Raw genomic sequence first — 24,467 nt, 5'->3', positions numbered from 1 at the left:
CCCGCCTTTACCAAATTTAGTTCTAGATATTTTGGTTTGGGGGGCTTATCTCTATAACTATGACATCCTCTCATCGTATCTGAGAGAGGATTACCAGGTATAGTCTGTTTGGGGGATTATTTATCTCTCCCTGTCTGCTGGGGTGAGAATTCCCTAAACTGCTGCTGCCCCCTGACTTAATGCTTTTCCATGGTGCTCATGGAAATAGGGGGGTTCCTCCGAACAGAGCTATACCGCCAAATATAAATCATAATTTACAATAAATTTCATTCAGAATCTTCTCTTGTCTTTCTTGACTAAAATGGTTCTGACAGAATTGTATTTTTGTATGGAACCATGTCTCTGTTTGCTCAGTACCCGAACCTGATTGCCTAATTTGATAGAGGTCTTAGTGGTCATTTACAGTTCCCCGGGTTAGACCCTGGGGTGGCGTAGTCGAACTCCATTACTGCCGCTGCTACACTCACAGCACGGTGAATGACAAACGGTGACAAAATGCTGTTGTTTATGAGTTCATAGCCTGGTTATTTATCAAGGACTATATCACGTTTTATTATGATCACTCGCATCGCATTACCATGGGGTTACTGTGTAGGTAATGCTACGGTTAACTTAACATGCCCACCATTACACTGGAGAGATGTTAGAAAACTTTTACGCTACTTAAGGTAGTTCGCTCATTATCTCAGATCAGTGAAGAACTACCAGAGAAAACGTTGGGGAGAAAACTAAAACAAGTTAATGTTAGACTTAGACTAGCTGTGTTACAGTTTCTTGTTGCAAAATTAAAATCTCCATGCGCTTTTGTAGGCTACACGCAGTCTCAAAAACACTGTTTACAGCTCTTGAGTCACGTACTAGGTAATTTCTTTTTATAACGATAATTTAGATAGGCCTAGGCTACACTTATGGGGTTGGTGCTATTGCGTTTTCTAAAGAATCTCCCGTCTTGGTTTTGTACAGAAATTAATATTAAGTGACACATACGTAAAAGGGAGAAAAAAAGCTTCCGATATTTAGCAGGCTACGGTCTGGAATTTAATTTAATAGCCTATTGTTGTAATGGTAGGATAACTATACAGTTTACACAATAATTACACTGTGTTATAAATATTGTATATCAATGCATTTATTGTCTGTCAATTACCCAAAATTGTGGCTCTGTCTCATTGAACAGTAGCTTATTTAATGATTTGAATCCATTGTCAATCACTTCCGGGAACTTTTTAAAGTTTACATGAACCACGTGACCTTAAAGAATTTTGAACACCCATTGTCGCAACTCTACCTTTATATGGCTCTGAGCAGCCCCAGTTAGGAGGACACAATTAAGGAACATAGAAACTACAATTATTACATCACAAATATAATAGTTATGTGTGTGTGTGTGTGTGCATAATCACCTGTGTTGGTCATCTAATCTAATTGTGATGTAATGGTCATCTAAACATGCTATATCTTTCTTTTCCATGACAGTCTGGGCTACCCATATCTGGGAAAGTATGATGTGATAATATTTGCATGTCTTATGATAGGCTTTATATCAGCAATCTGCACATAACACTCTTACAATACAGTGACATCCTCTAATTTCGCTGACTGTGTATGTGTGCGTGTATGCATGCATGTGTGTGTGTGTGTGTGTGTATATACGTGACAGAGAGAGAGAGAGAGAGTAATGCAACCACAGCAAACACTTAATATATATATTTAATATTTATTAAGAACAGATAGACCATCTAGTGGTAGTAGTGATGAAATCAACACATGCCATTGATTGCTACTGATAGGGCAGCCACCATAGTGACAAACTCAGTGAAGTCGACTGATCCATCGCCATCTCGGTCCAGTCCTTTAAACAGCTCGTCTATAACATTCTTGTCCTTTGCATTCTGGAAGAGAGAGTATGGCCGTCAGCATTGTGGTAACTATATCTCAAAGTAGCCTACCAAACAGAGTTGCTGCGAGATTGAAGTTATTTCTTCTTATTTGTAACGCTAGTTAATTAATCGTTTTGTGGACACTGAAACTTATAGGCAAATGTCTAGTGACTAATGACAGTTAACTCATTGAATGCCACGCTGTTTTCGGAAGCTTTGGCCCAGAGTGCCAGCAATCTTGATCATTGTTGACGATTTTTGTAGAGCCACAGCGTATTCTATGTTATAGCTATGGACACATACTATGGCTTGTTTGAAAGGTGAGACTTTAAGCTCTCAGTGGGTACAAACCGTTTATTTCTACATGCCTCTGTTCCTAAGAAATCCCAAGCTAAACAGTGGCTAGTTTTCATCAAAATCGCTGTTTTATTTCTAGAAATGGAGATGTAGCGTCTTTGATGAAATATGAAGTGTTGCCTATAAAGTTTCCGGGAAGTGACCTAGCGAGACCTGGCGAGACTGCCACCTAGTGATAAACCCACGAAAATGGCCTGGTTTTGACCTGACGTGCATGTGTCATTGATTCAACCCAAAGCGGCAACCATCAAAAGCAGAGTTTTAAGATTAAATGTCCAGATAAAATGTCCAGATTGTGCGTTTTCATGAGTTTTCGATCGTCATATATTTAATTTCCATTCATCACAGAGTTCCCAAAATCACATATAAGGTGTGTTAGAGTGTCTAGTTTCGTAATTAAAAAAAAAAAGCTAAAAACTTAATATTACGTTTTTGGCACTCAACGCATGGGAAGGAAAAACGTAATATTACGTTTTTGGCACTCAATGAGTTAATGATGGTTAATCTGTAATATTTTTAAGCCCCTTAAAATTTATTTTAGGTAGAATGCCAAGTCTTACCCCAAGGAGACCTTGGAATTCAGTCTCCAGAAGAGTCTTCAGCTCAGTCTTGTTTAGGACTTTGTCCTGGCCAGCATTTTTATGGAAGACTCCAATGATTGTCATCATAGCTGCCTGCAGTTGAGTCATGGTGACTGTGAAAGAGAGACAGCACAGTGAGGGGCAGATTTACGTACATTTGCGAACTCAGCGTTATCAGTGCCATGGCCAATCCGCAGAAAGCGCTGTGACTCAATGAACTAACTTCATTTTACGTGCTATTTATCATACCTGTAGCTCATTGAGTAATCAGCGCCTTTTTCCACCCCCTACCTCAATTTGTACTGCTCACAACTGAACAGCATTCAGTTGAACGGAGTTAACTGATGGCAACATTAAAAGGAATCAAAAGTTTAGCGGTTGTGAAATAATCAAATAGTTGATAACATGAAAGTTAGACAAGTTAGAAAGGCCAGCGAAAGTTAAGGATGCTTCTGACAAAGTACAAAGAAGCAAAACATATTTCACCGCAAAACAGACATGTGTTTTCATAGGCAGTTTTCATATACAGTACAGAGGAATACCTGATTACACACATTTTACAATTCTCCCATTTTTTTTACACAAAACTCCCACTTTCCCTGCATATATGCATGACACGGAAAAGCGCAAAATTGCCATTCTCAGCACCTGCGACAGGCAGCCTGAGTATTTTTGTGCGGCCAGTACATACCATGCCATGTTTTTATGTTGCGAAATACGCCTCAAATGGGCGTAAAAGGGACGTCTACCTCCAGTGTTTAGTTTGCACAATAAAACAGGTTTCAGCTTTCTGTATGTGATCTGATCCAATCTTGACACTGCACCTATATTGTTTATTCTATCACATGTATTATACACACACCAGGCATGCAAACTGGTCAGGGGTGAAAAAGGTGAGAAGGGCACGCGAAGTGACAATAGTGCATAGCTTCCACGGAGTATGAAATGGCCCAAAACCAGAGATTTACAAAGAAAACAAACTATAAAATCACTAAAAAAATTGTTGTGGCCAAAAATATCATATGTATGATAAAAATAAGTGAATATAAAAAAAGTGTCTTCTTCTCCTATTTCTCCTTAAGTGTGAGGGGCCCGTTGCACTGTTTGGCAGCATGCTTCAGCATGGCCCTCCTCTCCTCCTAAGCAATCTACATGAGTTTTCTTTCTTTCTTTTTTCTCTGTGCCTGAAGTTCAGACATTTCTGAAGATTTCAGGCCTATTGGACATGAAGACATAGTAGGCATAGTATTAGAATAAAGATGATAAGTTTGAATATTTGTTGAACCAAACCAGGTGAAACTTGCTTGAGACACACACTATTTCAGACTAACATTATATAAAATAGGGTAGACTAGACTAATTTGTAAAATCGATTTGAAATGTTTTAACTTCCTATGGAATGGGCATTTTTGTGTCTAGACCAGGTCTTGTGAAGCCGTGTGCAAAAGTAGATCAAAATAAAATGAAAAATGAGTCATTTAGACCATTATTTGCTAATGTATGCTCATGTGTTTTGTAAAATGCCCAATGGAAACTCCCCATAGGACTTTTGGTTACCCAAAATGCATACTGACAATAAAAGCCTTACTGTGTGGTTTCTGGACTATTTGGATTGTTTGTCAGAGGTTCTGATGGAATGACTACACTATGGAATAATTACAGAAATGTCTTTGCATTTTCTTTGTTGGTTCAATGGGTGTGGATAAGATGGATTATACATCTGCACAACAAATATTGGATAAAACAATGGATAAAAATATGGATTCCTGTGACTATTTCAATACCCAATTTGCTGCATCTATCTTATTGATAAGGATACACACTGCAGCTAGAAGGTAGGGAAGCACCGGAGGGGGAGGAGGGCAATTTGATACAATTTAATTGAGACCAGGGCTCTACACTAACTTTTTGAACCAGGAGCACTGGTGCCCCTAAATAAAAATAATTAGGAGCACAGACAAATATTTGGGAGCAGTCATTTTTGTTGTATAAGTTTATTATTATTGTTATTAACAATAACACATTACAATACTTGTTGTAAGGTTAAGAACATCAGACCAAAACTGTCAAACAAAACGTCATGTAGATTTCATTGTATATTTATTATTGTATGTAGGCCCTATGCATGTTTCACATTTCATCTGAAATGAAGATCATGTCTGAGTCACTTGGCCAAGCTTTGTAGCCTGGTCGCCTTGACCTCTTTCCAGCAGACAGCCAATTTTCAGCACATTTTGTAGGATCAAAACGTTCCAGGGAGGGTCCCTCTGTGCTGATCCGAATCAGGTCCTCAGTAGTAGATACATGCAAACTACTTCTTAAAGAGCTCTTGATGCGCTTTTGTGCTGAGAAACCGCGCTCACACTGTGCAGCAGAAATGGGCAGAATCAATAGGATCTCAACTAGGTGCAGGAGGTTCTGTAAAACAATTAAGTCATTTAAATAGGAATTTATACTGATTGATTAAACAAATAATTTTGTTTAGTGAGCTAGCTCTCTGTTTTGTTTGAACATCAACAGAAGTGACATATCCCCGCTATCGCTGATAGAACTTTTAAGTGTTTTTGGTGTTGTTGAACTTTGTGTATATTATTACCTTGTAGTCTGTTTTATATGGCTCTTTAGTCAAAAGCATTTGCCATAAGCTGCTGTAGGACTTGTCCTGAAATGTGTGGCTTATGAGTGCCTTAACACTCTGCCATTCCTCTTGTATAGCTTCAAGCTGGCATCCAAAGCTAAAGAGAGAATAAAGTTACTGATCTATCTCGTACAATGATAAACTGTTCAAACCGTATATGATCACAACTTGCCTAGTAAGCACATCACTAAAGTGTTCCACGAGGGTCTCCACTTTGTCAGATCCATAGTTGAGGAGCTCATCACTATTTTCAGGCCATGTGTCATGGTTGAAAATTGTGAAACAATTTACCACAGAGTAGTCTTGGGTTTCGGCATTGATCAGACTACCAAAGCGAGTATTCAGGGCTTCCACAGTGATGGCAATCACAGCAGTCATGTTTTTTTTTAGTTTCTGATTGCCGAAGTTACCCGTCACATCACCAGAGAGTGGCACACCCTGATAGGAGCAAAGAATGAAGAGAGAGAATGTAAGAGACATTGCTTGTGTACTGTGGTGCTTTATGGTTGTAAATCACTGTTTAGCAAAATGCAGTCTCAGCTACGCTAATGTATTGAGATGTATGCTATCCTCTGTACCCCTAACAAACCTGAAATGTGACTTCTTCCATTTGCTGTCCTGGAAGAGAAGCCAAAAACTGGCATAGCATGCCACCTCTCTTAGGGGTTCCCTGCATAGCCTGCAGTACCATGACTGTCTTCCTAATTTCTGAAACTGCTTGAGGTAGAATGAGATCATTCCTCTGAAGGATGCAGCTGAGTGAGGCCAGCTCATGAAAAACATCAGCCAGGAAATGGCTAAATGCACAGAAGTTAACTTCATGCATTTCCTTCCTAATCTAAAAAAGGACAGGAGTTCAAGGAAAAAAAACATTTTTAAAATGTTCATTCATATCAAGTCACCCTCAAAGCAGTGTGTACTGAACAGTTTTACAAAACTCACCTTTTTAGCACGACCTTGTATGTCTGCATTGGCTGCAGATGAGGCAAGGTGTTCCATGTGGTGGTGAATGGCGGCATACTGACCACTGTCAGTTGCCAGATTCCCACCTCTTCCAGCACGAAGGAGCACATTAAGTGCTCTGTGGACATGGGGAATCCACCTTGTTCCTTTTACACTTGAAGGAGTGCAGATCCCCACTCCAAGCTCCTCCCCAATTGTATTCAGCTCACGCCTGGATTTAGGGCTAAAGTGGTAGGTCTTCCACACAAGATGGAGAAGGTCGTATACTTTTGTGACCATTGCATCCTTGCGCTGTAAATTCAGAATGGCCAACTCCAACCTAGCCATTGAAAACAAAAAAGCTCAAATGTGCTAATGTCAGACATAGGCCTATACTCATGAGCCCATATTAAATTGTTAAAGATATTGAGGATACTGACCTGTGTGGCATGCAGTGGATAGGGATAACATGGTTTCCCACATCCCTCTTGAGTAAGGCAATTACTCCCCTATGGACACCCATGTTAACTGCTGCACCATCTGCCCCAAATGCAACACACTTGGTTTTCCAGTCAACTGTGCCAAGTGCATCAAAAGCAGCACTGGTTCCATCCAGAATACCTAAAATGACATTAAAGTTAAGTTTCACAAAAGGCAATAAACAACATCAACACAGAAAGACAGTACATTATTGCATGATTAAATCAAATATAACTTAAATAACTTCATGTTCTCCAATTGTGTTTAAGCTTTCATTATGCATGACCTACTCTTTCTTATAGAAGCAGACATGCCTTAGCCCTTGTTTCCTTTTATTTATTTATGTATTTATATTGCATCTTGACCATTGGAAATGTTAAATATATTTTTTATTATTATTACTACTGATTTGTTCAGATAGATTTCTTAACTTTCCAAAATATCAAGTATTATTGGGTAGAATTAAAACTGCAAAACACTTACCTTGTGCATGGGCGTGTTCTATACTCTGTTGACCAATGAGGCGGGTCACGGGTCTCCCATCCTCCAGGAAACGCGCATAGACAATCTCACATTCGGTGTTTGAGATGTCAGTGTCGCCGTCAATCAGGACTGACAGGTAACGGCTCGCTTGCATCTGGTCAGCCAGAGCGTCCCTTATGTCTTCAGCTATTTGCCCAATCATTTCCGCACACCTCACATCGTTATCATATGTAGGATTAATGTCAACTCCGTTTTTGTGGTGAAGTGCGATCATTGGTCCGAATTTGGTAAATGGTACTTCTTCTTTGGCAATTAGATAGGCGATGTTGAATTTAATTTTTAGCTGACGAATAGCTTCTTGGTTACTTAATGCTACCTGCCTGCTAACAGCGGCTTCAACCGTACGTGGATTGCTGGGCTGTGATTTGTTGATGAATACATCCCTGCAGCGAGAGTGCCGAGTGAATGTCGAGTGTTTCACCACAGCATCCCTCTTCAGATTCGGATTACCGGAGATAAAAAGTGAGGAACCTGCGAGTGACAGCGGGGCTTGTTTGCAAAACTTGCAGAACATTAGCTTCGTCGATGCCTGGTACTCTAGCCACTCGAAATCCTTTAGCCAATCCTGGTTGAATTTGTAGATTTTTTCATCCGTTTTAGCCTTCTTTTTGACACTTTCTTCCTCGCTCGTGTTTTTGTTTTTTTCCTGTCCATTGGCTGGTTTAAAAAAGGCACTTATGCTCTGCATTTTGTCAAAGTTCTCCAAGCTAGACTAGCCTACTAACGTTAACGTTAACTAGGCTTACTTGTTGATATGATATCAGAGGATGTTTTAAGAAAGAAATGAATTCGTGCTGTTTTGAAATAGTTAGTGTGTGGGCAATGTAGTTTTTTTTATGATTCTCACTCCCCGCGGCCCGTAACATTAACAACTACATTCAGGATAGTAGACTACAGACTAGATTCGATTTGAATAACTGATCTCCCCGTAATATAGTGTCCTACTTTCCTCATGATGTATTTGCAACTGTTTCTATAGAAAATATATACGTGTAAAATGCTGTGAAAAGTCACTCGCACGAGTGCGCCTAAATATTTTTTCACGTTCGCACGCCGAAATATTTAGTCGCATATGCGAGTGAAATGGGCGCACTGTAGAGCCCTGGAGACATAGTAAGATTAATCTGACAATGTAAAGCACTATACAGATTGTACATGAAAAAGGTTGTCATATATGGATTCCCAAGTGTCCAAGCTTTCAAATGGTGTATAACATTACTATGCTACATAGCAATATGGTGCAATTGATTTATAATGTTGGGGGAGAGGGGGGTGGGTGTGTTGTGGAGGGCACACTGTTTCATAACAAGTGTTATCCTGCAGGCTAGGTTACTTACAGATTGTGGCATTGTGCTAGTTAGTTTGTTTAACCAACCAATAAAGTTGTGTTGTGTGAATAGTGTTCACACTACATGTTAAACTGTAGCCTACCCTATACTTCAGATCAGGTCACTGAACGTTTCTTAAAGACACGTCAATAATTTTGTCTCTGAGCAAGATCAGTATAGCAAAGGCTAATGTGAATAATTAAAGAGTTAAATGTGAATAATTAAAGAGTTAAACGTTTTGCACAGCCCAGTTTAGGAGACATTTAACTCTTTAGGTTATTCACATTAGCCTTTGCTATACTGATAAGGTCTGTGTATTTGCTTCACCTTTTGCCGATCTAGACCAAGTACAGCACGTAACCTATTCATCAAATTAACTCGTTGTGTCTATATTTCTGTCTCATATCGCTAACTTTAAAACAAAACCGCCAATGCTACGTTGCTACACTAATCTCAACGTCTTTTGCTAACAGAAGTTGAACGTTTCAACTAGCCCACCTGTGACATCCCTTTCCTCGCCGTGCTCACATTCCAGCTGACATTTCAGACGCATCTAGGCCTATCTGCGCTCACAAAAGGAGGCTATACCTGCGCGAGCGTTCTGTTCACGTTGCCTCTGCAGCAACAAGCTTCCACTGATGTTTAGTAAACGCACATAGCCTAACATTCGTTGCTGAAATTTTTATGGCGCTCTGGCAACACCAAGATGTGTTTGCGTCTGCACAATAGTAAACTCAGCTCACGTTGACCCCCCCCCCCCCCCCTAAATATTTTCTCATCGGTTCTGCACAACCACGTAAGTCAGTCATTCTGGATTCAAAACGGCGAATTTCGCCGAAAGGTGAGGAGTTTGCATGCCTGACACACACACACCCATGTGTATTTGTGTATGTGGGTGTGTGTCTGGACTGGTGATTGAGCCTATCCTCCCTGTGACCTTTATCTTTATGTTGCTAGCAGCTACTTGACCAGTTTGACAACACAGTTGACCAATGGTGCCACACCCAAAAACTGGCATCACTTTCAGAAACTAAAAAAACATTCTTGGCTCTATGGTTACAGACATCACTCAAGTTAAGTAATGTCAGATCCTCGATTCCTGGAGTTGATGCATTTACATTACATTTATTCATTTAGCAGAGACTTACAAATGTCAACTGTATTACAAGGGCCAGTCTCCTCAGAGCAACTTGGGGTTAAGTGCCTTACTCAAGGGCACAATGGTGGAACCACCCCCCAGTTTCATATGAATTATATTTATCTGGAAAACGGTGCATTGTTAAAGACATAGAATTAAACCAAAGAGGTTACATTAATGTACTTTCGATTCAAGTTTCCACAGGAATAGGCATAGGGCTACAGAACATTAAAATTGGGATTTCATTAATAAATATCAAATTAATTAAAGATAAATTCCAATTGATTTTTTTATTTTTTAATCCCATCCCTGCTTGAGAAACAGTGGCTGAAGGTTATGGTGTTATTGAATGAATTTGTATCACAGCTGTAAGAAACAGAGGAAGACTGCTTTCACAAATTGACATTTGGGTCTACTATACATTTGAATGAAAATTATGTTTTAGAGGCTCTTTTTTTAGATTTCATAGCTTTTCCCCTAAGGAGTGCTTTCAAAAGAAGCAGTGATGAAGCATTGTGGCAAATAGAAATACATTACATTCTGGAACTGTATGTCGGAGATCTCCAAGTTAACCACTTTGAAAAGGTGCAGTGTACTCACTGTTAAATGTAACCTTCAGCTGATTCTTATCACAAAAATTGATTCATTTGCAATGGACGAACCAGCACTGATCACGTATTCCAATCAAAGCTTAATGGTGAGGGGGAATATGCAGATATAAACCCAGCAAGACAGAAATGATAAAAAGCCCCCAAGTTGAACTCACCAATTGATGTGCTGTGAACCTGGTCTGGATGAAGAGAGTCGTGGTGAATGTTGAGCAGAAGTTGTGAAACTGGGAGGGATGAGCTGCATCTTTTATGCTTGCCAGCCAGCCACACCCTGCTTCCTTTAATCCCCCCCATAGTCTCCTTTCACTCAGGTAAATCCCTCACTGGCGTCCACACCTCTTCTTTCTACCACTCCCCTCTTAACATGCCATGACTCATCTATGAACTACTACACAAGTACACATAAGTATTGGCCGTAATGAAAACTGGTTTTCTACTCACTGCTAACTTAGTTTATTATTGCTTGGCAGGAGATCTAAATGATCTAAATGACATGCAAGTTAGCTAGCCTACTTTAAACTACAACACCAAATCAGAAAAAGTTGTGACGTTGTGTAAAATGCGTAGCCTGACGTAGTCATACTCAATAATAGTCAGAATTTGAGTCTGATACAACCCCAAATCAGAAAAAGTTGTGACGTTGTGTAAAATGCGTAGCCTGACGTAGTTATACTCAATTCTAGCAGAGCCCGTCTACAGAGAGCCTTGGCACTTCCTATTAAGCCTCATTGTATCGACATTGGTTGCAGTTCCATTAGAATTCCACTGGGGGTGATCGCGGGAGAGTGCAGGTTGAATGGGGGTCTATGGAGCTAGACGGCTAAATGTATCTCTTTCACCTGCTTGTCGTAGAAGAATCGTAGATTTTATTGTAGTTTATGCAGGTTCAATATAGATTTTAGATCTAAAGTTGAATGAACGAGTACTTATGTCCTTTTCATTTCTTACAGGTTGGGTCGTTGTTGCCCATATCACGCTAGCATTGTGCTAATGAATGACGTCATTGACATATTTGAAAGGCTTTTTAGAAGACTTACGTGACTTCAAAAAATATAACAATCAACAGTGTGTATTTTCTTTGCCTAGCGAATGCAACATTCAAATTACTACTCAAAAAATTATATCCAGAGAAAAGTGGATATTGAGGGGTAAAGCTCCATAGACCTCCATGCATTCTGCACTCGCCTGCGAGCGCCCTCAAGTGGAATCTGAGGAGGAACTGCAACCAGTCCAGAAACCGGAAGTAACCAGACAGTGCCAATTCTCTTCCTATTTAGTCAGGGGGCCTATATGGTTTCTGTGGGTTTGAAATGTTAATTTTTGGAGTTTGATTGGACTGTCTTTAGAGTTCATTGAACATGGAGTAAAATGATGTCTCCATTTTTTTTTACCGGTTTCAACCCTATTTTTTTTTTTTTTTATATTTCACTGTAATTAACACCATAAATTTCGCCTAAATCACTGGCTATGTTGAATAAAGTTTTGGAATTTGGTAAATGGTACTTCTTCTTTGGCAATTAGATAGGCGATGTTGAATTTAATTTTTAGCTGACGAATAGCTTCTTGGTTACTTAATGCTACCTGCCTGCTAACAGCGGCTTCAACCGTACGTGGATTGCTGGGCTGTGATTTGTTGATGAATACATCCCTGCAGCGAGAGTGCCGAGTGGATGTCGAGTGTTTCACCACAGCATCCCTCTTCAGATTCGGATTACCGGAGATAAAAAGTGAGGAACCTGCGAGTGACAGCGGGGCTTGTTTGCAAAACTTGCAGAACATTAGCTTCGTCGATGCCTGGTACTCTAGCCACTCGAAATCCTTTAGCCAATCCTGGTTGAATTTGTAGATTTTTTCATCCGTTTTAGCCTTCTTTTTGACACTTTCTTCCTCGCTCGTGTTTTTGTTTTTTTCCTGTCCATTGGCTGGTTTAAAAAAGGCACTTATGCTCTGCATTTTGTCAAAGTTCTCCAAGCTAGACTAGCCTACTAACGTTAACGTTAACTAGGCTTACTTGTTGATATGATATCAGAGGATGTTTTAAGAAAGAAATGAATTCGTGCTGTTTTGAAATAGTTAGTGTGTGGGCAATGTAGTTTTTTTTATGATTCTCACTCCCCGCGGCCCGTAACATTAACAACTACATTCAGGATAGTAGACTACAGACTAGATTCGATTTGAATAACTGATCTCCCCGTAATATAGTGTCCTACTTTCCTCATGATGTATTTGCAACTGTTTCTATAGAAAATATATACGTGTAAAATGCTGTGAAAAGTCACTCGCACGAGTGCGCCTAAATATTTTTTCACGTTCGCACGCCGAAATATTTAGTCGCATATGCGAGTGAAATGGGCGCACTGTAGAGCCCTGGAGACATAGTAAGATTAATCTGACAATGTAAAGCACTATACAGATTGTACATGAAAAAGGTTGTCATATATGGATTCCCAAGTGTCCAAGCTTTCAAATGGTGTATAACATTACTATGCTACATAGCAATATGGTGCAATTGATTTATAATGTTGGGGGAGAGGGGGGTGGGTGTGTTGTGGAGGGCACACTGTTTCATAACAAGTGTTATCCTGCAGGCTAGGTTACTTACAGATTGTGGCATTGTGCTAGTTAGTTTGTTTAACCAACCAATAAAGTTGTGTTGTGTGAATAGTGTTCACACTACATGTTAAACTGTAGCCTACCCTATACTTCAGATCAGGTCACTGAACGTTTCTTAAAGACACGTCAATAATTTTGTCTCTGAGCAAGATCAGTATAGCAAAGGCTAATGTGAATAATTAAAGAGTTAAATGTGAATAATTAAAGAGTTAAACGTTTTGCACAGCCCAGTTTAGGAGACATTTAACTCTTTAGGTTATTCACATTAGCCTTTGCTATACTGATAAGGTCTGTGTATTTGCTTCACCTTTTGCCGATCTAGACCAAGTACAGCACGTAACCTATTCATCAAATTAACTCGTTGTGTCTATATTTCTGTCTCATATCGCTAACTTTAAAACAAAACCGCCAATGCTACGTTGCTACACTAATCTCAACGTCTTTTGCTAACAGAAGTTGAACGTTTCAACTAGCCCACCTGTGACATCCCTTTCCTCGCCGTGCTCACATTCCAGCTGACATTTCAGACGCATCTAGGCCTATCTGCGCTCACAAAAGGAGGCTATACCTGCGCGAGCGTTCTGTTCACGTTGCCTCTGCAGCAACAAGCTTCCACTGATGTTTAGTAAACGCACATAGCCTAACATTCGTTGCTGAAATTTTTATGGCGCTCTGGCAACACCAAGATGTGTTTGCGTCTGCACAATAGTAAACTCAGCTCACGTTGACCCCCCCCCCCCCCCCCTAAATATTTTCTCATCGGTTCTGCACAACCACGTAAGTCAGTCATTCTGGATTCAAAACGGCGAATTTCGCCGAAAGGTGAGGAGTTTGCATGCCTGACACACACACACCCATGTGTATTTGTGTATGTGGGTGTGTGTCTGGACTGGTGATTGAGCCTATCCTCCCTGTGACCTTTATCTTTATGTTGCTAGCAGCTACTTGACCAGTTTGACAACACAGTTGACCAATGGTGCCACACCCAAAAACTGGCATCACTTTCAGAAACTAAAAAAACATTCTTGGCTCTATGGTTACAGACATCACTCAAGTTAAGTAATGTCAGATCCTCGATTCCTGGAGTTGATGCATTTACATTACATTTATTCATTTAGCAGAGACTTACAAATGTCAACTGTATTACAAGGGCCAGTCTCCTCAGAGCAACTTGGGGTTAAGTGCCTATCTCAAGGGCACAATGGTGGAACCACCCCCCAGTTTCATATGAATTATATTTATCTGGAAAACGGTGCATTGTTAAAGACATAGAATTAAACCAAAGAGGTTACATTAATGTACTTTCGATTCAAGTTTCCACAGGAATAGGCATAGGGCTACAGAACATTAAAATTGGGATTTCATTAATAAATATCAAATTAATTAAAGATAAATTCCAATTGATTTTTTTATTTTTTAATCCCATCCCTGCTTGAGAAACAGTGGCTGAAGGTTATGGTGTTATTGAATGAATTTGTATCACAGCTGTAAGAAACAGAGGAAGACTGCTTTCACAAATTGACATTTGGGTCTACTATACATTTGAATGAAAATTATGTTTTAGAGGCTCTTTTTTTAGATTTCATAGCTTTTCCCCTTAGGAGTGCTTTCAAAAGAAGCAGTGATGAAGCATTGTGGCAAATAGAAATACATTACATTCTGGAACTGTATGTCGGAGATCTCCAAGTTAACCACTTTGAAAAGGTGCAGTGTACTCACTGTTAAATGTAACCTTCAGCTGATTCTTATCACAAAAATTGATTCATTTGCAATGGACGAACCAGCACTGATCACGTATTCCAATCAAAGCTTAATGGTGAGGGGGAATATGCAGATATAAACCCAGCAAGACAGAAATGATAAAAAGCCCCCAAGTTGAACTCACCAATTGATGTGCTGTGAACCTGGTCTGGATGAAGAGAGTCGTGGTGAATGTTGAGCAGAAGTTGTGAAACTGGGAGGGATGAGCTGCATCTTTTATGCTTGCCAGCCAGCCACACCCTGCTTCCTTTAATCCCCCCCATAGTCTCCTTTCACTCAGGTAAATCCCTCACTGGCGTCCACACCTCTTCTTTCTACCACTCCCCTCTTAACATGCCATGACTCATCTATGAACTACTACACAAGTACACATAAGTATTGGCCGTAATGAAAACTGGTTTTCTACTCACTGCTAACTTAGTTTATTATTGCTTGGCAGGAGATCTAAATGATCTAAATGACATGCAAGTTAGCTAGCCTACTTTAAACTACAACACCAAATCAGAAAAAGTTGTGACGTTGTGTAAAATGCGTAGCCTGACGTAGTCATACTCAATAATAGTCAGAATTTGAGTCTGATACAACCCCAAATCAGAAAAAGTTGTGACGTTGTGTAAAATGCGTAGCCTGACGTAGTTATACTCAATTCTAGCAGAGCCCGTCTACAGAGAGCCTTGGCACTTCCTATTAAGCCTCATTGTATCGACATTGGTTGCAGTTCCATTAGAATTCCACTGGGGGTGATCGCGGGAGAGTGCAGGTTGAATGGGGGTCTATGGAGCTAGACGGCTAAATGTATCTCTTTCACCTGCTTGTCGTAGAAGAATCGTAGATTTTATTGTAGTTTATGCAGGTTCAATATAGATTTTAGATCTAAAGTTGAATGAACGAGTACTTATGTCCTTTTCATTTCTTACAGGTTGGGTCGTTGTTGCCCATATCACGCTAGCATTGTGCTAATGAATGACGTCATTGACATATTTGAAAGGCTTTTTAGAAGACTTACGTGACTTCAAAAAATATAACAATCAACAGTGTGTATTTTCTTTGCCTAGCGAATGCAACATTCAAATTACTACTCAAAAAATTATATCCAGAGAAAAGTGGATATTGAGGGGTAAAGCTCCATAGACCTCCATGCATTCTGCACTCGCCTGCGAGCGCCCTCAAGTGGAATCTGAGGAGGAACTGCAACCAGTCCAGAAACCGGAAGTAACCAGACAGTGCCAATTCTCTTCCTATTTAGTCAGGGGGCCTATATGGTTTCTGTGGGTTTGAAATGTTAATTTTTGGAGTTTGATTGGACTGTCTTTAGAGTTCATTGAACATGGAGTAAAATGATGTCTCCATTTTTTTTTACCGGTTTCAACCCTATTTTTTTTTTTTTTTATATTTCACTGTAATTAACACCATAAATTTCGCCTAAATCACTGGCTATGTTGAATAAAGTTCACAAAACAGTTATTTTCAACAGTATGATTGTATGTCAGTATTATGATTGTATGTCAAACAATTAGAGATAAGATCAATAACCAATCAGTTTCACCAAATACACATATTCAATTGCTGAAAGATAGCAAAAACATAACAGAATCACAGATGAGACCTCGAACAACATTTAATTCATTTACATATACACAACATATTAGATCTCACCTCCACAATTTCCTCATCAAAATCTACAACTAGTCTACTAGATAGACCCTATTCCTAAACACCTTCTTAAGACTGCTCTCCCCTTCCTGGATAATGTTTTGCTCTAGATTATGTAAGGGATAATGCCCGACGAGGTGTCCATTATCAGAAATAAATGGAGGACGCGGAGGCGTGAACTGTCCGACGCAAAGCGGAGGACGGTTGCTTCCGCGAAGTCCATTTATTTCTGATAATGGACGCATCGAACGGCATTATCCCGTTTATACCATGGTCACTTACGAAATAAATAAATACTAAATGAGTTTTAGAGCTAAAATCGTTAGTTTTTTCAGCTGTTTATCGCAACGCTGTGGAATGTAGATAAGTTGATTGTTGATAATGCTGCCTTGGTTACCAACTAGCGTTTGAGCCAGCACAGTGATTTAGAACTGTCATCAGGCAATTCGAACACAACTTTTTTTTTATAGGTGTAGTATATCACTTTTTAAACGACACCCTTTTCAACCTAGACCATGGTATAAAAATAATTCAATGCTATCAGGGCATGTACCGCAGTCGTTTAAGACATCTGTTATTAAGCCCCCCCTCAAAAAACCTAGCCTTGTATCGAATACTGGTCCTTCTGGACCTCAGCGCTGCCTTTGACACCATAGACCAGGCATCACCAAATGGCGGACCGCGGTCCGGATCCGGACCGAGTGACGGTTCTGCCCGGACCCATTAAAATCCGTCTAAACTCTTTGATATTAATAAAAAGATAAATCAGTCGTTCATGCGCAACTAATCTAGTTAGGCCTATTACGACAGGAGCATCATCAATAGCCAAGCCAATCAAATCGATTGTTTACCTTTCAGCAACAGAGCGCGGGTGTGTAAGAGAGAGAGAGGAGATGAGAGAAAATGGCTTGCTCAAAAGTGAGAAAAGTAGATGGTGAAAACCGAACTTTTAAAGATGAATGGACGGACCAATACATGTTCGTTTTGCCTGCAGCCAGTTCTAAACCTTTGTGTCTCATATGCTGTGAAACTGTGGCGTTAATAAAAAGTGGAAATGTTAAGCGTCACTATGAGACCAAACACGGGCCGTTTGAGGAAAGGTACCCGCAGAAGTCCGCAGTGAGGGCAAGTAAGATTATGGAATTGAAAGCGCAATATGACAGGTCTACTCGTGTCATCACGCATGCATTTACAAGCCAGCAACGTGCAAATGAGTGTTCGTTAAAGATTGCGTGGATTTTGGCGCAACACAAGAAAACATTCAGCAATGGGACAGTTGTGAAGGATGCAGAAACTTTACTTGACGGTAAACAAAAAGACGACATGTGTGAAAAAATCAAGCAAATCCCATTATCAGCTTCAACAACAACTAGAAAATCTGAACTATTAGCAGAGGATGTACTGGCACAGCTTGATGCTGTTGTTCAGAACGCAGTATGCATATCCTTAGCCATTGATGAGTCCACAGATGTAACAGATAATGCCCAGCTTTTGGTGTATGTGAGATTTCCTCACAAAGAGAAGAAAGAGATGTGTGAGGACATATTAGGTTCAACGCCACTGGAGACACACACAAGAGGAGAGGATATATATGAGGGGATAAAGGAGATGCTCACAAAAAGAAAGATTAATCTGAAGCAAGTAGTCTCAGTCACCACAGATGGTGCACCTGCTATGGTTGGGAGAGAGAAGGGGGCTGTTGCACGGATGAAACAAGACAACCCTGATCTCATAGCCTACCACTGTATCATCCATCAGACTGTTCTCTGTGCCATTCTGTCTGAAGAGTTTGCTGAAGTAATGAATACCATGATGAAACTTATAAACTTCCTCAGAGCATCCTCATCCCATCAGCATCGACTGCTGAGAGAATTTCTGAAAGAAATGGAGGCAGATGCGAATGATCTACTACTCCACAACAACGTGAGATGGCTGAGCAAAGGCAATGCACTGGAGCGCTTCTGGTCCATCCGTAAGGAAATAGCTGCTTTCTTACAGCAGCTCAAGAGTCAAAAAGCAACACAGTTTGCAAACTTTTTGCAAGATAAGCACAAGATGGATGCCGTGGCTTTTTTGGTGGACATCACAAGACACCTTAATGAGCTCAATTTAAAGCTGCAGGGTCAGAAAAATTCTGTCTGCGATTTGATGAAAAATGTCCGCTCCTTCCAGATGAAGCTGGACATTTTCAAAGAAGATCTCCAAGGAGAGTGTGAGCACTTCCCACAAATGCGGGAACAAATTCAGGGTGAGAGAGACATTTCCCCTTATGTCGGCTTCATAGACAAGTTGATCAGAAACTTCTGTCAACGATTTGACTCCTTCAACCTTGGACACCAGCTCCTCCTGCTAATCGAGAATCCATTCCTTATCAGAGAAATCAGAGGATTTTCAAAGGAGGTGGCACAGACCTTCAAATGGGCACATCCTGGATCTTTACAGCTAGAGCTCACTGATCTGCAGTCAGATGTTGCTCTGAGAGGGCATTTTGAAACAACTGACTCTGTTACTTTCTGGTTACAGATTGTGCCAGAAACAATGTTCCCTGGTCTAACCAAAGTAGCACTGCACACCTTAACCATGTTTGGATCAACTTACAGCTGTGAGACAGCTTTCTCTACAATGAACATTATTAAAACAAAGTACCGTTCTAGGCTCACCAATGACCATCTTCACATGTGCATGAGACTGGCACTGACCCCATTTAAGCCAAGATTCAAACTGCTGGCAGGACAGTTACATGCCCATTTCTCTCACTAGGAAAGGAAGGTGGAAAGGGAGGAAGGAGAGGTGGAATGGACAGAGGAAAAGGGAGCTGCTCAAAGCCCTGCACTTTTCTTTTATTCAGTAAATTCTTCCCTGTTCTATTTTACTTGAAATAGGCATTAGCCCAGGTTCCTTTGTTATTTTATTTGAAATGTAGTTAATGTTTAAAAAAGAGGGTGGGCAGCTCAAAGGTCTTTCTTTTAAAAAAATCTTCAAGATGCACTTTTATTTTACTCAAAAGATTTTGTTTTACATTAGGCTACTTGAAATATAGGTCCTAAATTCAGGCTGCTCAAAGCTGGGTTTGCACTTTTTATTTATTTTATTCAGAAGAAATTCAGTGTCTGTTGCCTGTAGTGTAGTAAAGACAACTACAATATTGTTTTCCATTTAAGTGACAGACAAGTTCAGTTTCAGTATGTTAAAACCATATTACTTTGAAAACACTTGAAATTTAACAATAAATGATATAGAAATGTACGTGAGTTATTGATTTTATTAACATCAGGGTACACTATTTTGAGTGACAATATCAGATTCGGACCTTTGCCGGGAGGAAATTTTAGTAACTGGACCTCTTTGAATTTTAATTGAATACCCCTGCCATAGACCATGACATACTACTTAGGCTTGAAAATTAGATAGGCATCAGACTCAGCACTCGCTTGGTTTAGATCATACCTTCCTAACCGTCAACAATTTGTACAGGTCCATAATAAACCATCTACCCAGATTATGGTAAAATATGGAGTGCCTCAAGGCTCAGTACTGGGGCCCCTGTTGTTTAGCAGATGATACACAACTATACCTCTCTATAAAACCTGATGAATTAACCCTGTTAGCCAAACTTGACACGTGTATAAGAGATATAAAGACATGGATGACGAATAATTTCCTGCTTTTGAACTCAGATAAAACAGAAGTCAAGGTTTTAGGTTAAAAAGATGAGGGATATCCTATCCACATCACAGGCTACATATAGTGATCTTCCACTGACCTCATCCACAAGTGTTAAAAACCTAGGAGTTATAATTGACCAGGACCTAGCACTAAATAATCACATAAAACAGATCACCAAAACTTCATTTTACCATTTAAGGAACATTTCAAAGATAAGAAAGTCCTTATCCTTACCAGATGCCGAGAAATTAATCCTTGCTTTTGTCACCTCAGGGATAGACTATTGCAATGCTATTACGCTGGCTGTAATAATACCTGTCTAAAGAGCTTACAGCTTATACAAAATGCAGCTGCTCACACACACAAAAAATATGAACATATTTCCCCCATCCTAGCATCTCTACACTGGCTACCTGTTAAAAGTCATTGACTTCAAAATATTACTTATATCTCTTGGTTGGTTGCTCTTTTGTCTGCTTCTGACGGAAGAAGCACTTACTGTATCTATGCTGGCAGCAGCTGAACAAATGTACAAAGTCCCTCTAAATGTACTTGATGCAGTTGGAGGTGTTGCTACAGGTTCAGAAGATGGTCTACCACGTCTTTTCTGAAGACACTGAGTCCTGCCTGCTTCACATGATTTCTTTGGGCTTTTTTTATGCCTTTAATTAGATAGGATAGTGGAGATTGACAGGAAGTGAGTGGGAGAGAGAGTCGGGGTGGGATCCGGAAAGGACCACGGGGCGGGAATCGAACCCGGGTCGCCGGCTTATGGTGCAGGTGCCCCAGCCAGTCGCGCCACTGTTGGGGCCCCTCACATGATTTCTAGTAGTGAATCTTAGCATGCTGCAGATGCTCACTGTTCCAGGTGGATTTGTAGCAGTTCCTGTGCCAAAGTGCTTTGTCCTGTTGTAAAATAACTGCACTGTAACATTGTAATCGTTGGCTGATCTGTGATCGCCAATCTCCATACTCTCTCATGGACAAAAACAAGCATATGTCTCTAGTGATGGGTCATTCACCACATATCTGCCACTGGATACATAGCCCAAAATCTGTTTCTTTTAGAATATGTGTGCCATCACCTGACTAACAGAAAGACACACCTCAGAATATAACCTAACTAGACTGTGCCACCATGAACTATGAAAATCTGCTTGCTCAAATGTAGAAGGCTAGAAGGTCACTAATATCACCAACCATGAAGAACAGAACATTATGTGCTTCAGGTTATTCGATATTCTAAATTCTATAACTGCCAGCTAAACAGCCAACTGTCACTGCTAGTGTCTCTCTTTCTCCTTCTCTCTCTTACACACACACACACACACACTCACCTGTCTGTTTGTCTATCTGATCCTTTTACCCTTTCTTTTCTTTACACTTACATAGGCTACTGAAGGCCTTACAGATCTCAGCTGATACTAGCTATGTAAAAGTCTATTAAACTTGATTTAACAGAGATCTCTGCACTTTGTGCTCTGAATAGGTGTAGACAAGAACTGGCAGAGCAGGCTAGGCCTACACTCAAGCACACTAATAGGCATGAATTGATATTGAAGTATTATTTTTTTAAGCGGACAATTTCAAGAATTTTAGGCACAATTTCTTGTTAAAGAGATCAATTATCAGCCTAAAAATGTTTTATAATGTTGTATTGTTTATGTGGTCCACTTTTGCACACTACCTTGTAGAATATCTTTGCTTTTTGGCACCAAACCCTATGCTATAATACCAGCAATGTGAGGTTTATGGACAAAACACCTTTTCTGAATTTGACCTTTGGGTCCTTCAAAACCTTCAAAAAAAATGGAGACATGTTTTTTTCTACTCTGAAGAACCCCTAGAACAAAGATATAATGCGAATGCGAGATTAACATGCGAATCCCACAAGCCCCCAAATTAGACACATTGGCCCCCCTACTATATTAGACATTCTCTGATTCTAGTCAGAATTTGAGTCTGAGCTGTGATTATGGGGCGTGTTTCAAACGAACCAGGAAAAAAAATGCCTTTGCACTCAATTGGATAGACCTACAACCAATCAGAGCAACGGAGTGTGTGACGTATGTTAAGCGACGCATAGGTGATGTCAACAGAACTCAATTCTCCAGCGGCAGCCATCGTTGTTGTAAACAAATTCAACCCAAGCGCTCTTTGGTGACGTGGTTGATTACGTTACTGTTGAGCATCTGTCCATTAGGGCTGTAACGATACACCAACCTCACGATTCGGTTTGTATCACGATTTTTGACCCACGGTTCGATACGAATCTCGATTTTTCTTTTTTTCCCTTTTTTTTTGGGGGGGGGGGGGCTAGACATTTTATTAAATAACATTTTAATAGCCTCCCTTAGAACACCAGAGGATTACAATATAATATATCTATTATTTTATATCCTGATATAACAATATGTTTCTGAATGACTGATATTTATGACAGCACACTTTCTGCAGATTAGCCTATAGCCTAGGCCTACTATTTTTTATTACAACTCTACCTCTTTAATCCAGCTGTCTGGTTGAAGCCTGGAAATATTGTAAACAAAGTAGCATATAGCTTAGCCTATCATAGTCTACTGATTGGACTGTTCAGTTTCCCCATGTGTGTTTAAGTTTCAAGGTAATACTTGTTCTCCTTGGGACAGGCCCTTTTGGGAAACGTTGGTATTGAGATGATCAGTTAACTTCAATGCATGAGTTTTAAACAAATATGTGCAGCATGCTAATGATGCTAAGCGGATTTAATAGTAATTTAGCTAGTCGTCTGATCCTTGCTTTCACGATTGTGAATGTTTTATTTAAGTCGCGCGTGTTCATTGAGCAGGAGAGGGAGGGAGAGTGAGAGGGAGGGAGCGCAAGAGAGAGCGGGGCAAGGAGAGGGGGTTTACTTCTATACTGTTTGGTAAAGTTGCACACATAGTCTAAAATGAAAGCAAGGAGAGGTATGAAATTATTATTTATTTATTTGTTTGTTTTTGGACAACGTAGGCTACCGATAAGTAAAGCGGGAGTTGTGGGTTGCTTTTGCGGCCGCATAAGCTGCAAAGCACTGCGTGAAACACTAGAAAGGGTGTGTCGCGATTCTGCCTTTTCACACCGAGACACAGTATCGTGGATATGAATGTCGCGATTTCGGTTTCGAATCGTAAATCGTTACAGCCCTACTGTCCATCATCGTATAAAGCCCGCCCTGACAATTTGATTGGCCCGCCAGCTTTTGGGCGAGCATACTCGCGCCACTATTCACCTTATTCCGCGCGCAAACATGGGGGCGCTAGCTTTGCCCACATTGTCTCCGAACTTCCGATTGAACAGTACATCCATTGCGATACATTGAGATAGCAGAGCTCTATCGAGATGACTGGCATCATATATTATGGGTCATCCTAAAGTTAGGAACATTTATTTAGGATTTTGGTGACTTAAGACATTTCTGTTATACAGCTTTCCTATCTGAAGTTAAGAAAAAACTGACTTTGGAGCGGCTGTTCTGTAAGTTAGCCTCTCTATCCTCTTCTGCCGTGTTATCCCAATGAAGCTAACTAGACGTAGCTAGCTGACCGGAAGTTTAAAGACAACTTGGATTTTAAAAAAATGGGCGGGGCTGAATAAGGTGAATAGAGCTGCACAGTCCCGCCCACAGCCAAAATGCGGTTAGGTGCCGGATGTAAGATTCCCATTCATTTGTCCCATTGACGTTTGGAAAAATCCGTATCTAAAGAGTTTTACAGCATGTCTTAGGCCAGGGATGTCAAAGTCAAATACATTAGAGGGCCAAAAAAACAAATTTGCTACAAGCCGAGGGCCGGATTGGTTCAATGTTTATTAAAACATATTAAAATGACTGCACGTTACCATTCACAAAAGCTGGTATTGTGTTTCCTGAATCCTTACATTCAGGCATTCAAATTAAATGTAATTAAATAGCATATAAATATTCTATCAGTGTATTATGCTTGCATGAGGGAAACATCCCAAAACAACGGCACCCATATAACTGCTGTTGTTTTGAGAAGTATTTCTCATGCAACAATGCAAAAACAATGAAACTATTGTAGGCCTAATTATATTTTACATTAGTAAAGCAGTACTCTGATGTGCATGTTTTCACAAACTTTTGTGAGCAATCTTAGCACTTTAAACATTGACTGTTTTGAAATGCATGTATAGCAATATAGTATAAAAATAATAATAATTGTGATATCATTATGATAATTTGATGGGGGGTGGGAGGAGGGGTTCATGGGTTCATGTAGGTGGGCCCTATGACCCC

At 40.1% G+C, this 24,467-nt stretch overlaps 2 protein-coding genes across 3 annotated transcripts; both read right to left on the bottom strand.

Moving 5' to 3' along the window:
* Positions 1–1,703: 1,703 nt before the first annotated feature.
* Positions 1,704–10,807, bottom strand: LOC143101801 (protein S100-A1-like). Its single transcript, XM_076265025.1, has 3 exons — positions 10,654–10,807; positions 2,798–2,931; positions 1,704–1,892 (listed from the first exon to the last, which is right to left on the bottom strand). The coding sequence occupies exons 1-3, from the start codon at positions 10,790–10,792 to the stop codon at positions 1,761–1,763; spliced, it is 405 nt and encodes a 134-aa protein (XP_076121140.1). The 5' UTR covers positions 10,793–10,807; the 3' UTR covers positions 1,704–1,760.
* LOC143101800 (zinc finger protein 862) lies at positions 2,938–10,647 on the bottom strand. 2 transcript variants are annotated; one of them, XM_076265022.1, is made up of 6 exons: positions 6,839–10,647; positions 6,399–6,738; positions 6,046–6,294; positions 5,629–5,894; positions 5,415–5,553; positions 2,938–5,236 (listed from the first exon to the last, which is right to left on the bottom strand). In XM_076265022.1, exons 1-6 carry the CDS (start codon positions 6,919–6,921, stop codon positions 4,949–4,951), a joined length of 1,365 nt encoding a protein of 454 aa, XP_076121137.1. In that variant the 5' UTR covers positions 6,922–10,647; the 3' UTR covers positions 2,938–4,948. The 2 variants fall into 2 exon arrangements, with proteins under 2 accessions (XP_076121137.1, XP_076121139.1); XM_076265024.1 differs by lacking the exon at positions 6,046–6,294.
* Positions 10,808–24,467: the final 13,660 nt, after the last annotated feature.

Source organism: Alosa pseudoharengus, unplaced genomic scaffold (assembly GCF_046254945.1).
Source record: "Alosa pseudoharengus isolate Yale_2024_CS ecotype anadromous, Long Island Sound unplaced genomic scaffold, YU_APseudo_1.1 YU_APseudo_1.1_scf_4, whole genome shotgun sequence".
Lineage (NCBI taxonomy): Eukaryota > Metazoa > Chordata > Actinopteri > Clupeiformes > Clupeidae > Alosa > Alosa pseudoharengus.
Note: the sequence above shows the minus strand (reverse complement) of the source record. Positions and strands in the feature narration are given on the sequence as shown.

Excerpts from the sequence above, each read along its gene's own strand:
- LOC143101801 (XM_076265025.1), bottom strand. The coding sequence starts at position 10,792 with ATGGGGGGGATTAAAGGAAGCAGGGTGTGGCTGGCTGGCAAGCATAAA. Across the intron at positions 2,932-10,653 it reads GGTTCACAGCACATCAATTG|TCACCATGACTCAACTGCAG; the intron begins GTGAGTTCAACT and ends TCTCTTTCACAG. Across the intron at positions 1,893-2,797 it reads AATTCCAAGGTCTCCTTGGG|AATGCAAAGGACAAGAATGT; the intron begins GTAAGACTTGGC and ends TCTCTCTTCCAG.
- LOC143101800 (XM_076265022.1), bottom strand. The coding sequence starts at position 6,921 with ATGGGTGTCCATAGGGGAGTAATTGCCTTACTCAAGAGGGATGTGGGA. Across the intron at positions 6,295-6,398 it reads TACAAGGTCGTGCTAAAAAG|ATTAGGAAGGAAATGCATGA; the intron begins GTGAGTTTTGTA and ends GTCCTTTTTTAG. Across the intron at positions 5,895-6,045 it reads TGGAAGAAGTCACATTTCAG|GGTGTGCCACTCTCTGGTGA; the intron begins GTTTGTTAGGGG and ends TGCTCCTATCAG.